The sequence below is a fragment of the Onychostoma macrolepis genome, chromosome 17 (assembly GCF_012432095.1).
Source record: "Onychostoma macrolepis isolate SWU-2019 chromosome 17, ASM1243209v1, whole genome shotgun sequence".
In the NCBI taxonomy this organism is placed as follows: Eukaryota; Metazoa; Chordata; class Actinopteri; order Cypriniformes; family Cyprinidae; genus Onychostoma; species Onychostoma macrolepis.
In genome coordinates, this window is record NC_081171.1 from 4,043,895 (window position 1) to 4,058,874 (window position 14,980).

General features: G+C 36.0%; 1 protein-coding gene across 1 annotated transcript in view; it reads right to left on the reverse strand.

Moving 5' to 3' along the window:
• Window positions 1-3,307: 3,307 nt before the first annotated feature.
• LOC131522990 (sterile alpha motif domain-containing protein 5-like) overlaps window positions 3,308-14,980 on the reverse strand; it is a 60,402-nt gene continuing 48,729 nt past the window's right edge. The window contains 1 exon segment of the mRNA XM_058748933.1: window positions 3,308-3,703. Coding sequence (XP_058604916.1) covers window positions 3,575-3,703 — 129 coding nt within the window. The 3' untranslated portion in view covers window positions 3,308-3,574.

Consider the following 14,980-nt stretch of genomic DNA (forward strand, 5'->3'; position numbering starts at 1 on the left):
CTAACTAACGTTAAAAAGTGAAATCGCAAATCAACCACCCTTTAATGCTTATTAAAATGCTTACAAAATAAAAACTACAACATAATGATTATATATTATATAAAATATAATTATTAAAATACTTAGTAAATTAGTAATAATCGATTTTAATTAATTATTATTAATAATAATAATAATAATAATAATAATAATACAATTATTATTATTATTATTATTATTATTATATGCATTATATTTTACTATATTATATACACATACATATTCACAATATATTCTACAAGAAAATAATATTTATATTGGCATATTAGCATATGTGACCCTGGACCACAAAAGCAGTCTTAAGTCGCTGGGGTATATTTGTAGCAATAGCCAAAAATACACTGTATGGGTCAAAATTATAGATTTTTCGTTTATGCCAAAAATCATTAGGATATTAAGTAAAGATCATGTTCCATGAAGATATTTTGTAAATGTACTACTGTAAATATATCAAAACGTCGTTTTTGATTAGTAATATGCATTGCTAAGAACTTCATTTGGACAGCTTTAAAGGCGATTTTCTCAATATTTAGATTTTTTTCAAATAGTTGTATCTCGGCCGAATATTGTCCGATCCTAACAAACCATACATCAATGGAAAGCTTATTTATTCATCTTTCAGATGATGTAGAAAACTCAATTTAGAAAAATTTACACTTAAGACTTTTGTGGTCCAGGGTCACACATATTTTATATTTTTTATGTCTGAAGCTATAAAGGCATTGTATTCTGAGGTGGAGAGTTGGCCATTCAAACAGAGAAGCTGATGAAAAGCTAATGTGAGTGGAGAGTTCACTTTGATGAGATTTATGCTTCCCTTCATACTGAGAGAATATTGCTCTTCTGTGCAGGGATATTAGCTTTCAGCTTTAGCGAATCATCACAAACACAAAATCAGCCCAGAGAAACCACACGCGAGGCCTCAGACTTACTGTCTGCTGGCTTTAGAAGCGAGTCGAGGATATTTTTGATGGCTGTTTCCTGAAGAGCAGCTTAATAACATCCTTGTCAGCCAGTTTCCCTTCATTTCTCATTTTCTAATAAAAATGCTCAATGTGCATTTCGGTAGAGAAAGCCAGATTCGCAGCAAAGCTCTCGCAGTGCGAGACGAATGCTGAATCAGTCAAACCCCAGGGCTCACCAAACGAACAAATCTCATCTTTGTTTGATCTTGGTTAAATAGTTGAACTTTAATGGTAAGTTAGTGGTGTTGTGGGTGGACTAAATCAAGTGCCCTCAAAAATACAGGACGATACAAAACAAACAAAAGTACCATCAAGCAAAAACACCAGGATTTCTGCCTTGAACCACAAACTGAGAAAGAAGGAATGCAAAAAAGCCCCAAAAAGCTTCCAATTCAAGAATAACCCTTTCTAAATGAGATGCTAAACGTACAGAAAAGAATATAAAGTACAAGAAAACGTTGTAAATATAAATGTGGCAATAAAAAATAAAAAAAATGTTCTCAATAGACAATATTTCATATGACGCAAGCACCTCGTTCAGAGGTCAACAACACTGAAAAATAATGGTGTAAAAATTATTTTCACTCAGAAATTGAGTAACACATAGTAAAATGGCAAGTAACACGTTGAATTAAATCTAACATTAATTCAAAGTATTAAGATATTACAGAAATATTGAAATATAGCCAAAATGGCAAAGACTCAGCCAATGATCAGCTCCAGGGTGATCAAAGAAAGTCTAAAGTTACCTGTAAGTACTGTAACAATTAGAAGACGCCTATGTGAAGCCAAGCTATCGGCAAGAAGCCCCTGCAAAGTCCCATTGTTGAAAAATGAAGAGGTTACAGTTTGCCAAAGAACACATTGACTGGCCTAAAGAGAAATGGCGCAATATTTTGTGGACTGATGAAGCAAGATTATTCTTTTTGGGTCTAGGGGCTGCAGAGAGTTTATCAGACGACCCCCAAACACTGAATTCAAGCCACAGTACACTGTGAAGACAGTGAAGCACGGTGGCGCAAGCATAATGATATGGGGATAGTTCTCATACTACGTGTTGGGCCTATTTATCGCATTCCAGGGATCATGGATCGGTTTGAGTACATTAAAATACTTAAAGAGGTTATGTTGCCTTATGCCGAAGAGGAAATGCCCTTGAAATGGGTGTTTCAACAAGACAACGACCCCAAACACACCAGTAAGCGAGCAGCATCTTGGTTCCAGACCAACAAGATTAACATTATGGATTGGCCAGCCCAATCTCCAGACCTTAATCCAATAGAAAACTTGTGGGGTTGGATCAAAAATGCTGTTTCTGATGCAAAACCAAGCAATGCAGAGGAATTGTAGTATGTAGTGCAGTCGTCCTGGGCTGGAATACCTGTTCACAGCTGCCAGACTCCGTGTAACACAGATGTGAAGCAGTTCTCAGAAACCGTGGCTATACAACTACATGTTAGTTCAGTTATTCACAAGAAAGCTAAATCAAGCATTTTTCTGTTTATGCAGTAAATGTTTGACTTTGTAAAGAAAAATGCAGACACTGCAATTTTTTTTTTGAACAGCCTAATATTCCTTTTTCTTCACTTTCTGTAAAGTAATACATTTTTTACATTTTTCTTCATGTTTTGATTTAGAATAGAATGTGCAATGTTCCTAATGCATTTGTGTGTATTGAAGTAAAAGTTATTATAAGGAATTTGAGCTTTACTTGCTTTTTTAAACGCACTGCTATTATTTTGAACAGAACTGTATACACACGCACATATTCATTATGTATACACGTATATACATACACAAACACACACACACACACACATAGGAAGAGTTTATTTGCAAAAGCAGAGTTTCATGAATGAGGCATAGTGTCATATTATTTTACACCTGTGTGTCGATTGAGAATACAAAACTGATTTTTTTTTTTCCAATTAGCATAATGCAACATGCCATAAAAGCAGCATCACTCACAGTCTGATGAAGACGCTGCAAAGCAGATGTGCTTCTTTTTTTGTGTCTCAAGTTGTCTGTGCTGAACACGGCAATAGGCCAAACTCGGATACCAGAGACACAGAAACTGACAGAAAAAACAAGACAGCTACTGAAACAGATGCGTTCTTTCACGCCACACAATGAGTGAGAAAGAACAAAACACCAGAATCATCTTTCAGGACGTCTGGAACAGTGACATCTGTAAACGCCAGCACAGAAAGTGAACCTTTTTCCCAAGGCATGCTAAATTAAATGCATCTGTACTGTATTCAAAGTTCCTCAGTGTTTAAAGAGAATTTCCAACCCATTGAACTTACAGACCTTAACGTTAGCATATCTAATAAAGATGGTAACGGAAATAATGTTGGACGTCATAAGAGAAAATAGAGCATGCTGTGTGTCCTGAGGGAGTGGCACTTTGCGAACGGCACACAAAATACAGCGAGGCCGCAGCTGTGTGATTATCACTGTTTCCACTAGGATGCTCTCAATCCACTGAAAAAAAAAAAATCTGGATTTTTGGAAAACAAAAGGTAAGAGGAGAAACAAATCGGATGTGATGGCTTTTCAGTGACCATTCATCATAGTGACAGGACGTCACAGTCAGTGTACAGAAGAAGATTCTTGGGGCGAACCTCAAACCATCCGAGCGCAACCGCCAGAGCGGGACAGAGAAACACAGCAAAACAACCGGAAACGCGGATCGGGACCTGCTTAAAGAGAAGAGACAGAAGTCAAAGACTCTTTCTGTCCACTTACTTCTGTTACTCTTACTTTTTAGTACTATTTTTTTTTATTAATGTATATAGTTTGGGGTCACAACGTCTTTTACGCTCACCAAGGCTGCATTTATTTGATCAAAAATACAGTAAGAACTGTAAAACAATTTAATATTATTGCAATATAAAATTTTATATTTATATTTTAATATACTGTAAAAATGTAAATGATTTATCTGAAGTTTCAACATCATTACTCCAGTCTTCAGTCACATGATCCTTCAGAAATCCGTCTATGCTTATTCTTTATTCTTTTATTCTCTGATGAATAAAGTTCAAAGGAACAGCATTTATTTGAAATTTTATTTAGCTATTACTGAGAATTTTATTTGAAAATATCTTTTGTAACATTACAAATGTCTTTACTGTTCATTTTGATCACTTTATGCTTTTAAGCATTTTTGCTACATATTAAAAAGTATTCATTCCTTTAAATAATATCTTACTGACCCCAAACTTTTGAACAGCACTAGACAGACAGACAGATAGATGCAGTAACTCTTATACATATTTTTAATTTTTATTAATTTTCATAAGATAAGCAATAATGGCCCTGAATTCAGTATTATAAGACCCAAATGCTGAGGTCACATAATATTTTATTCATTCTGAACAAGCTTAAAGAATTACACATTAAAACAGGACAATTAATTATCAAACCTCTAAACATTTAAATTAGCTGTTTACAAGATTGCTTCAGAATTGTACATTACAAGAGATGAACTGTAAATCGACTGCACAATAATGATTTGTATACAATGTTTGTGTTTTTAATGCTTTGCACAGATCATCAAAGTAATAGAAAATAATGAGAGTTGTGTGTAATTATGCATGTGCAGAATCAGATAATTATGTCTCCTGCAAAGACGCTGACTCTCTTGATATGCTCTGAATCTGGCTGCAGATTCATGATTAGTGTAATTAATTTCTCTGAAATACATCTATTCGCTGCCAACATATAGAGCTAATGCCATAAAGAATTAACTGCCCTGTGAATAATAAAGCTCAGCTCGGGCTTCTGGGCAACTCCAGCACTTTTAATGGGGCACATGGGAGCTATTTGACCTTGAGTGTTAACATGAATATTCTTTAGGGTTTCTGCGTCAACACTCCGGCCGTTAAGTGCTTTTTTTTTTGCCTGTGATAGAAGCGCTTAAGAGTGAGCGGGTGGGTTATATGCAATTCCTCTGATACTAGTAAGGGTTTTATGTGGGTTATATTTCCCTACAGCCATCTCAGTTCTGTTACTGTGGGAAAAAGACACTGAAAATTAGATGATGGCAATACAACAGCACAATATACACATACTAGAGCACAAAACAAACATCATCTGCTTCAGCTGGTTCACTTCCCACATTCAATATTCATCAGATTCCACAACACCATAAGGCTTCCTTCCCGACAATAATATTTAACTAGATGTCACATTAACCAAACTGCCACAAGTTAAAGGGACAGTTCACCTAAAAATACAACTTCTGTCATTATTTGTCTCACTGGGAGACTTTGGTTCATCTTCGAAACGCAAATGAAGATATTTTTAATGAAACCTGAGAGGTTTCTGTCCCTCTATTGAAAGTCCAGGTAACCACAACTTAGAAGATTCAAAAAGTTCATAAAGGTGTCGTAAAATTAATCCATACAGTATGCAACAAGCAGTTTAATATAAGTGCAGTAAAGAGATATGAATTTATTTTGACCCCTCTAATCGCTTTTCAACAAGTGCATGGATACATTTTCACCCGTTTTTTAATCTTTCGAATTTATGAAAACAAAGCTGAGAGATTATTGATGTATGCATATTTTGCACAAAATTTTAGGTGAACTGTCCCTTTAAAAGATCCCACATACATTTCTGTATATCCTGATACAGCTACAGATCTTTTTGATTGCTTTTCAAATGCAAGTATATTTTTTTTATACTGTATAAACAAACTGCGAAAAAAATAAATAAAAATAAAACATTGGTGATTAAGTCATAACCTTGAGCTCATTAACATAAGACCGCTCACCCTCAGCCATCCATGCTGAATGCTGGTACAGTACGCAGAGTTTAGCCAATCATAACAGAGGTCATTTACATATTCGTATACATATAAAATTACACTTGGTTAAACTTAGGCTAGCAAAAACAGCCTTAAAAAAAAAAATCAGAGAGAATGGTCATGAAAAACTTAACGTAAAGAATTTTGAAGTAGGAGTTTTTGGAAATCTCTCATCTTTCCTTGACTGATCTTCATGCCAAATCAATGTTTCTGGAAGGATGCGTCCACATGATGCACTGAGCAGCTAAATGTCAACCGGCCTGACATGCTGCCATCTCAAAGCATTTGAGCTCGTGTTTTCCTCGCCGTGTTCATCAGGGGCTTCAGTGGTGCAGTCGACTGCCTTCACATGACGGCTTTCACGTACAAACTCAACGCACACTCTCAAAACACACACCAGAGTTTGCTTAAAATAAGTAGTCTTGCATCTTTTTCATGTAAACCACAATGCAAGAAAGCTGAATGAGACAAAATATGCTACGTATAACTAAGAAAACGGTGATCTTTTTGAGTCACTGAAGTTACAGGGGTCTCCTACTTTGCAGGACATTTTCACGTCTCCTTTATATTGGAATTTGCAACAGACATGTTCCAAATTGACATTATCCTCCAGGAAGTGACATACTGTCTTCTGTAGAGCTGCTTTATAGCTGAATTGACTATAATTCATTCATAATTCATGAATTTGCAACATTGACTCTCTTATTAAATTGAACTGAATCAACATTGAACTGACGGGAGCTGAATAATATAATTACTATAATTTGAAGAACTTTGCAACATTAATACTGATATTTTCCCGTTTATTACTGTGAAGCTGCTTTGAAAAAATCTGTATTGTATAAAATGGGATGTTTTATTGTGTTAACTGCTTTGTGTCAACAGACCATTCAATCCTGTTTGATCAAATTAAACAAATCAGTCTCATAATATCGACATTTCTAAAGATTTTTAACAAAGCAAGCCAATTACCTTTGAGCTGAAGAGAGTTTAAACGGTACTGCAGAACAGAACTGACCACCAGACAGTCATTTAAGGACACATGGAGATAAAGTTTCATTATAAACGTCCAATCTGCTTTATATCTGAACATCTGAGCCGCCCACAGCAGAAATGACAAAAGAGCCACATGAGAAATAAATGACTGTAAATCATGTTAGTGTGTTCAAGCCTCTGTGCCGGACAGCGGAGTTCATATAAATCACTGACCTTATAAAATAAAGCTGAAAATAAAGTCCTTCTGCATGAGTTCAGTGATAGAGCCTCTACAGTGTTTAGTCACATGCACATTTGACAAACTCAAATGCTATCACACTGTAAAAAGTGATTTTTTTCCGAAGATTATTGGAGTATATTTTACTAGATATATTACTAGAAATATTAGTTTTTCTACTTCAAAAGTTTACTTCAAAGTATTAAGTGGCATTTCTTTCCAACCGTTTATGAAATGTACTAGCAAACCAAAATGTACTTCCATCCAAAATAAGTCAAATGCAACCACACAAAGAAATTATTTTTAAATTGTAAATATAAATATGTTTTGAAAGAACATACTATTTCACTCTTTCTACTTTCTACATATTTAATTCAATGTAGAAATTGGTAAATTTCAGAAATAATTACAGTGAAAATGTATTTCAAAGTAAATGCAACCACATTGTAAAAAACTTTTTTTTTTTTAGAAGTTATAAAAACAAATATTATTAGTGTAGGTTTTACAAAAAAAAATACTTCAGTCTTTTTAACTTCAAAATGTCATGTTTAATTCAATGTGTTACATGTCATTTCTTTTATTTGTCAAATTTCATAGCAATTTCTGAGTAAAAACTGTTTCAAATGAAATTAAAATGCAACCATAATTTAAAAAAAAATTATTTGAAGCTGTAATCTAAGATCATTGTAGTATGTTATTGTAGAAAATACTATTTTAGTGATTCTTCGCCAAAATTTCATGTTTAATTCAATGGTTTACTTGCCATCTCTTGTTTATTGTTTATTTGTGAAATTTACTACCAATTTATGAATGAAAATGTTAAATCAAATGCAACCACACTAAAAAAAAAAAAAAAAAGATCATTTGAAGTTGTAAACAAAGATTATTGGTATATATTTTAAAAGAAAATACTATTTCAGCCTTTCTGCTTCAAAATAAGAGTTTTCTGTCCAAATATAAAGTGTCTTATATTTTCACAAATAACAGTAAGCGCAGCCTGTTCTGTTTGCTAAAATAACAAAAAATCTTTTTATAAAACACATCCCGTGACTCCTCCTTTTCCATAAGCGCTGTAGCCCCGTCACGACCTCTCTCCTCTTCTAGCAAGGTTGCAATTTCATGTCGCAGGATGCCGAGGTCGTTTCACCTCTAGGGACGAAGCATAAGCCGTATCAGCAGTGCCATCAGCGCCGTGTGTGAAACGTCTGAGGTTAACCAGCAACCAGCAGCCCTACCAATCACTCACTCCAGGGTTTGTGTAAGGCCCCGAGAGGGGCTCCATGGATGGCGTGCATGGCAGGAGTGTGGCAGGTGCACAGCCTTTAGCACTCACACACCGCTGTGTGATGGCTGGATAAACTGCTCTATTTACTGTATCGCCAATTAACAATTAACAGCTGAGCTAAATATATAACCTGATAACTGACTGTCTGAGGAGGTGGACAGATGCCAGCCTGAAATGACTAGGGCCAAAACATACTCTATGCAAGTAAATAAATGTAAATGCTTGGACCATGTGTTCCAGTAAGACAAACCTGAAGGGGACGATGTAGTTACCGTCACATTTCTGAGCCATTCAATTGTTATTAGATAGCTGTTATTCAGCTAATCATCACTATTTGACATCAAACCTTGCACAAACATCTGCAAAGAACAGATTAAATTTCTAGTTTTTCTTTGCAAAGCAAGTCCAGTTTCCAAAAAAAAAAAAAAAGTGAGTTTGACAAGAAAATACTCCTTCAGTTTTCTACTGTACTTCAAATACCAATGTATTCGTAATTGTTAAATTTATCACAAAAAAATTCTCAATTTTTTTTAAATTAAATTATTAAATATATAATAAAGAATTTTTTACACACACAGGTGCTGGTCATATAATTAGAATATCATCAAAAAGTTGATTTATTTCACTAATTCCATTCAAAAAGTGAAATTTATATATTATATTCATTCATTACACACAGACTGATATATTTCAAATGTTTATTTCTTTTAATTTTGATGATTAGAGCTTACAGCTCATGAAAGTCAAAAAATCAGTATCTCAAAATATTGTAATATTTACATTTGAGTTTGAATAAATGACCATCTCTACAGTATAAATTCTGGGTATCTCTTGTTCTTTGAAACCACAATAATGGGGAAGACTGCTGACTTGGCAATGATCCAGAAGACGAACATTGACGCCCTCCACAAAGAGGGTAAGTCACAGAGGGTCATTACTGAAAGGTGTGGCTGTTTACAGAGTGCTGTATCAAAGCATATTAAATGCAAAGTTGACTGGAAGGAAGAATTTGGGTAGGAAAAGGTGCACAAGCAACAGGGATGACCGCAAGCTTGAGAATACAGTCAAGCAAAGTCAATTCAAACACTTGGGAAAGCTTCACAAGGAGAGAACTGAAGCTGGAGTCAGTGCATCAAGAGTCACCACGCTCAGACGTCTTCAGGAAAAGGGCTACCAAGCCACTTCTGAACCAGACACAACGTCAGAAGCATCTTAACTGGGCTGTGGAGAAAAAGAACTGGACTGTTGCTCAGTGGTCCAAAGTCCTCTTTTCAGATGAAAGTCAATTTTGCATTTCATTTGGAAATCAAGGTCCCAGAGTCTGAAGAAAGAGTGGAGAGGCACAGAATCCATGTTGCTTGAAGTCCAGTGTGAAGTTTCCACAGTCAGTGATGATTTGGGCTGCCATGTCATCTGCTGGTGTTGGTCCACTGTGTTTTCTGATGTCCACAGTCAACGCAGCCATCTACCAGGAAATTTTAGAGCACATCATGCTTCCTTCTGTTGACAAGCTTTATGGAGATGCTGATTTCATTTTCCAGCAGGACTTGGCACCTGCCCACACTGCCAAAGGTACCAAAAGCTGGTTCAATGACCATAGTGTTACTGTGCTTGATTGGCCAGCAAACTCGCCTGACCTGAACCTTGTCAAGAGGAAGATGAGAGACACCAGACCCAACAATGCAGATGAGCTGAAGGCCACTATCAGAGCAACCTGGGCTCTCATAACACCTGAGCAGTGCCACAGACTGATCGACTCCATGCCATGCCGCATTGCTGCAGTAATTCAGGCAAAAGGAGCCCCAACTAAGTATTGAGTGCTGTACATGCTTATACTTTTCAGTTGGCCAAGATTTCTAAAAATCCTTTCTTTGTATTGGTCTTAAGTAATATTCTAATATTTTGAGATACTGATTTTTGACTTTCATGAGCTGTAAGCTCTAATCATCAAAATTAAAAGAAATAAACATTTGAAATATATCAGTCTGTGTGTAATGAATGAATATAATATACAAGTTTCACTTTTTGAATGGAATTAGTGAAATAAAATCAACTTTTTGATGATATTCTAATTATATGACCAGCACCTGTATATATATATAAAAAAATGGGAGGCTAACTTGCCCATTTTTGACTTTAAACGAGACTTCAATTAAAAGATCAGGTAAAAAATAAAACAAAAAGCAGACAATTAAGATGCACATACTGCTTACTCGGGAACACTCACACTCTATAAATGATGGATGAGGATGGAGGGCTGAAGTCTCCATTACTGTCCCTTGAATAGAGAACAGAAGCAGAAGATGAGCAGCACCTGTCAGTCGCTCACATGAACACCTCCTGATCGCAGTCACAGAGAGGAGCAGTGAATGGAGGTGAGAAATGGAGGTGTAAGAACGCTGTTAAAATCAGCACATCTGATACAGTGTTCCAGCGTCTCGTTCTAAAGCACATGCTGAGATATAATGAAACTTACAGGCATTTCCATTTTTATGCTTTTTTCATTCACCCTTATCTCATGTATGACAGTCTTTATTCTTTGCAACAACTTCACAGTGCCTTTATATACACTGAATGCAAATTTGAATGGACAATGTCAACTTCCAAATATGTCATAACTCAAATAACATAACTGAAAGTATCAAAAACTTTAGCAGTAACAAAAACCACAGAATTTTAGATTCTAAAATAGACGGAAGTCTAGTAACAGGCCAATAAAGGCCAATAAACTGACTAAAATTTAGCCATTTTGAAGTGCTATTTATGCCTTTTATAAAAAACGAAAAAAACATCATATAAACCACCTCTATGGTTACATACCTTAAATCTGGTCAAATTCAGCAATACTGACACCGTTTCAGCCACATGATGCTGGTATATATGGATAAATAATGTACTTTTTTGTTCTCTGGCGCAGCACGTGACACCACACAGAATCTATCTGCACTATATATTCAGAAAGCATCATCATAATAGCCTTCAGCGAGTCTCCGAGGAGGTGAGGAAGGAGTAGAAAACTGAATCACGAACAATCATGATCTAATGTTCACAGCGCCTTCACAGGCCATCATGATTGTGCTGTGCTGCAGACGCAGAAGAAGAGGAGATCTGGCATTCTGCAGACATCAGCTGCTTTTCATTTCAGGGCCTCATGGGTAATTTTAGCATGGGTGCACGGGACTCGCCCAAGCTGATGCATGTTTGTTTTCCCTCTCTCTCAGGCTGTAATTGGTTACAAACAAACGAGGACGGAGCGCAGCGGGAGGCTGGATTAGACGGAGGGTGTTTTGCACTCACACTCATAAGGGCAAATTGGAGAGATCGGAGACCTGTAAGACCTCTGCGCATCCACAGAGTCCTTCCAGACAACAGACGTGTGACTAAACTCAAAACAAACCAATTATTCTCAGTGGGAGCTGAAAACTGAGACTGGATTAAAGGATCTTGGAGTAACAAAAACAAACCGTACAGATGAGTCCTAGCATATACTGTATTATTACATGAACGTCCAGGTCAGACTTTATGTTTGTCATTTAATACTAATTACCAACAAAAATGTGTCAGAGCACCTACAGAAAAGGCAACAGTAAAAGCATAAGTCAAGAGCATATAAAAAAAGCAAATGACTAGGGATTTCTCAGCTGAGGAACAACATAATAGTCAATTAGTGAGGTCGAGGTCTATGTTTTTCTTTTTTAGCGCTGTATAAATTTTTATTTTATTATTTTTAATACTTATTTTTTCTTTTTTTTGTCTTGTTATTGTTTAGAATTATTCTACTGTTATTTTAAATGTATGTATGTATGTATGTATGTATGTATGTATGTATATATATATATATATATATATATATATATATACACACACACACACACACATACACACACCTTGTATATCTCTATTTTATTTTATTTTTATATTAATTATTATTATTATTATTATTATTATTATGATATTAAATACAAAGCATTAAAGAAAATACGCATATTTAAAGACTTTATTATTATTATTATAGTATTATAATAAATTATTATAGCATTGATTATGTGACGACTCGTCGTCTGTTCGTGGAATCACCGTTGAGCCCAAAAACTACTTTGATTGGCAGCCGTTTGAAACACTTGTTCTCTATCAGATGCTCCGTTTAAAAGAGGCTTCCGCTTGAGCCAGAGCAGGGCTTCGGCTTTGGACTTTTGGTTGTGGCATGTTTGGTTTGCTTTTGCCCTCGCACTTCAACACCGCAGTACACTACATCTCCCTACATTCATGCATTTCGCATTACACGCTGACATTACTGATGTTTTCCAATACATGGATGTTTTCTTTACTTCTTTCAGGTGACACTAGTATCTGAATAAATTATATTCTGAGTCAACACTTTGGTTTCGTGTGTGTCCTCTACACTGTAAAAAAAAAAAAAAGAAAAAAGTTGAGCCAACTTAAAATTAAGGCAACTAGCTTCAGCAGATTTTTGAGTTTTCTCAACTTGTCATTTTAAGTTTATACACCAGTTTATACATTTCGCTGCGCCTACGTCATACTCTCAACCGCCTTGTCGGGAACGCGCCTGCTCGAGAGACAGGAAGCTGGACTAAACGGTTTATAAAGTTTTAAGAATCGACATTTTTCTTAAACTAACACATCGTTTCGCTTCAGAAGTCCTTTATTAACACCCCGGAGCCGTGTGGAGTAGTTTTGCGATGGATGGATACTTTTTTTTCGGTTTCAGAAACAGGGGCACCATTCACCGCAATTATACAGATTGGAACAGACAGGACAATGTTGAATATAACTCCGAATGTGTTCATCTGAAAGAGGAATGTCAGACAAGCCTAGGATGACCTGAGGGTGAGTAAATCTTTGGCTAATTTTCATTTTTGGGTGAACTATCCCTTTAATTTTAAGTTGGCTCAATTTTTTTATTTTTTTTTTTTACAGTGTATTTGTTGCCTCCCTTGAGCCATGGGTCATAACAATTAATAATACTGATAATTATTATTGTCATCATCACTGCCCATAAATTAGCAAATTCACTCCCTATAAATCATCCCTGCAGCACCTATCAAAGCGTATGCAACAAATCCACCACCTTGTCTCGATCTTGAAGCCTCCACGTTCTGTTGCACTCTGTTCATCACGAATAAACTGCAATTTTTAACAAAATGGCACAGGAGTCACTAAAAAAGGCCTTGTCAGACATGCAAAAATATTCACATTTAACTTGTAGATATTATAATGTCGTACAGCTGATTCATCGTACAAATGAACTGTATTCAGATGAGGAGCGAGAGAACATCATGAATATTCATCTGGTGAAAATGGGCCAGAAAGATAATGGTGCCAGCAGATGTACAAACACTCCCCAAATCAAAACGTAATATATACACATTTCGTTCATCACACAGGACTCAAAATACAAAATAATCTACACTTTTACTGCCTCCCACATACAAAAGCAGCTTTTCTCAGCTTTGTTTTCCAAGAAATTAGATGCATACAAAACAATATGTACTTATGTAGTTATCTTAACAGTCAAGGTCCACAAACTGGTAAGGACAAACCTTTTCAGATATATTGTTCAGAAATAGCATTGATGCGGCAATGATTTCGGTTTTGTAGCTCAACAGCACATGAATGGCTTTTGCCAGTAAAATTGGCATGAAAATAACAAATACATTCTACTGTAATTCAAAATCTGTGGACTAAAGGACTAATCCAGATTTTCTGCATGGATGAGCAGACAGATCTCCATTTAACAATCAATGTCATTATCTACACGCTGAGAATCAGGCCAGGCTGACTGGAGGAGGGGACAACAGTCTTAAAAAATATATATATATATATATGTATATATAACATGCATATATATATACAGTCATGGCTAAAAATATCAGCACCCTTGCAATTCTGTCAGAAAATGCAACACTTCTTTCAGAAAATTGTTCCAATTGAAAATGTTTTGGTATTCACGTGCTTATTGTTATTGTTTGCACTGCAACAACACAAAAACAGAGAAGAAAAGTCAAACTTGATAAAATTTCACACAGACAAAATTATTGGCACCTTGTCAAAATTGTAAGAAATAATTGCTTTTCAAGCATGTGATGCTCCTGTAATTTGTATTTAGACACACCTGTGGCAAGTAACAGGTGTGGGCAATATAGTAATCACACTTGCAACCAGTTAAAATGGAGAAAAGTTGACTCAACCTTTGTGTTGTGTGTCACACTGAGCATGGAGAAAAGAAAGAAGTGTAAAGAGTTGTCTGTGGATTTGAGAAAAAAGAAATTGTGGAAAAACATGGACAATCTCAAGGCTACAAGTCCATCTCCAGAGATCTTAATGTTCCTGTGTCCACTGTGCGCAATATCATCAAGAGGTTTACAGCCCATGGCACTGTAGCTAACCTCCCTGGACGTGGACGGAAGAGCAAAATGAATGAAAAATTACAACGAAGGATTGTTCGAATGGAGGATAAAGAACCCCGATTAACTTCCAAACAAATTCAAGCTGATCTGCAGACACAGGGTACAACAGTGTCAGCTCGCACTATCCGTCGCCATCTGAATGAAAAGGGACGCTATGGTAGGAGACCCAGGAGGACACCACTGCTGACACAAAGGCAGAAAAAAGCAAGACTGGAGTTTGCCAAAACTTATGTGACA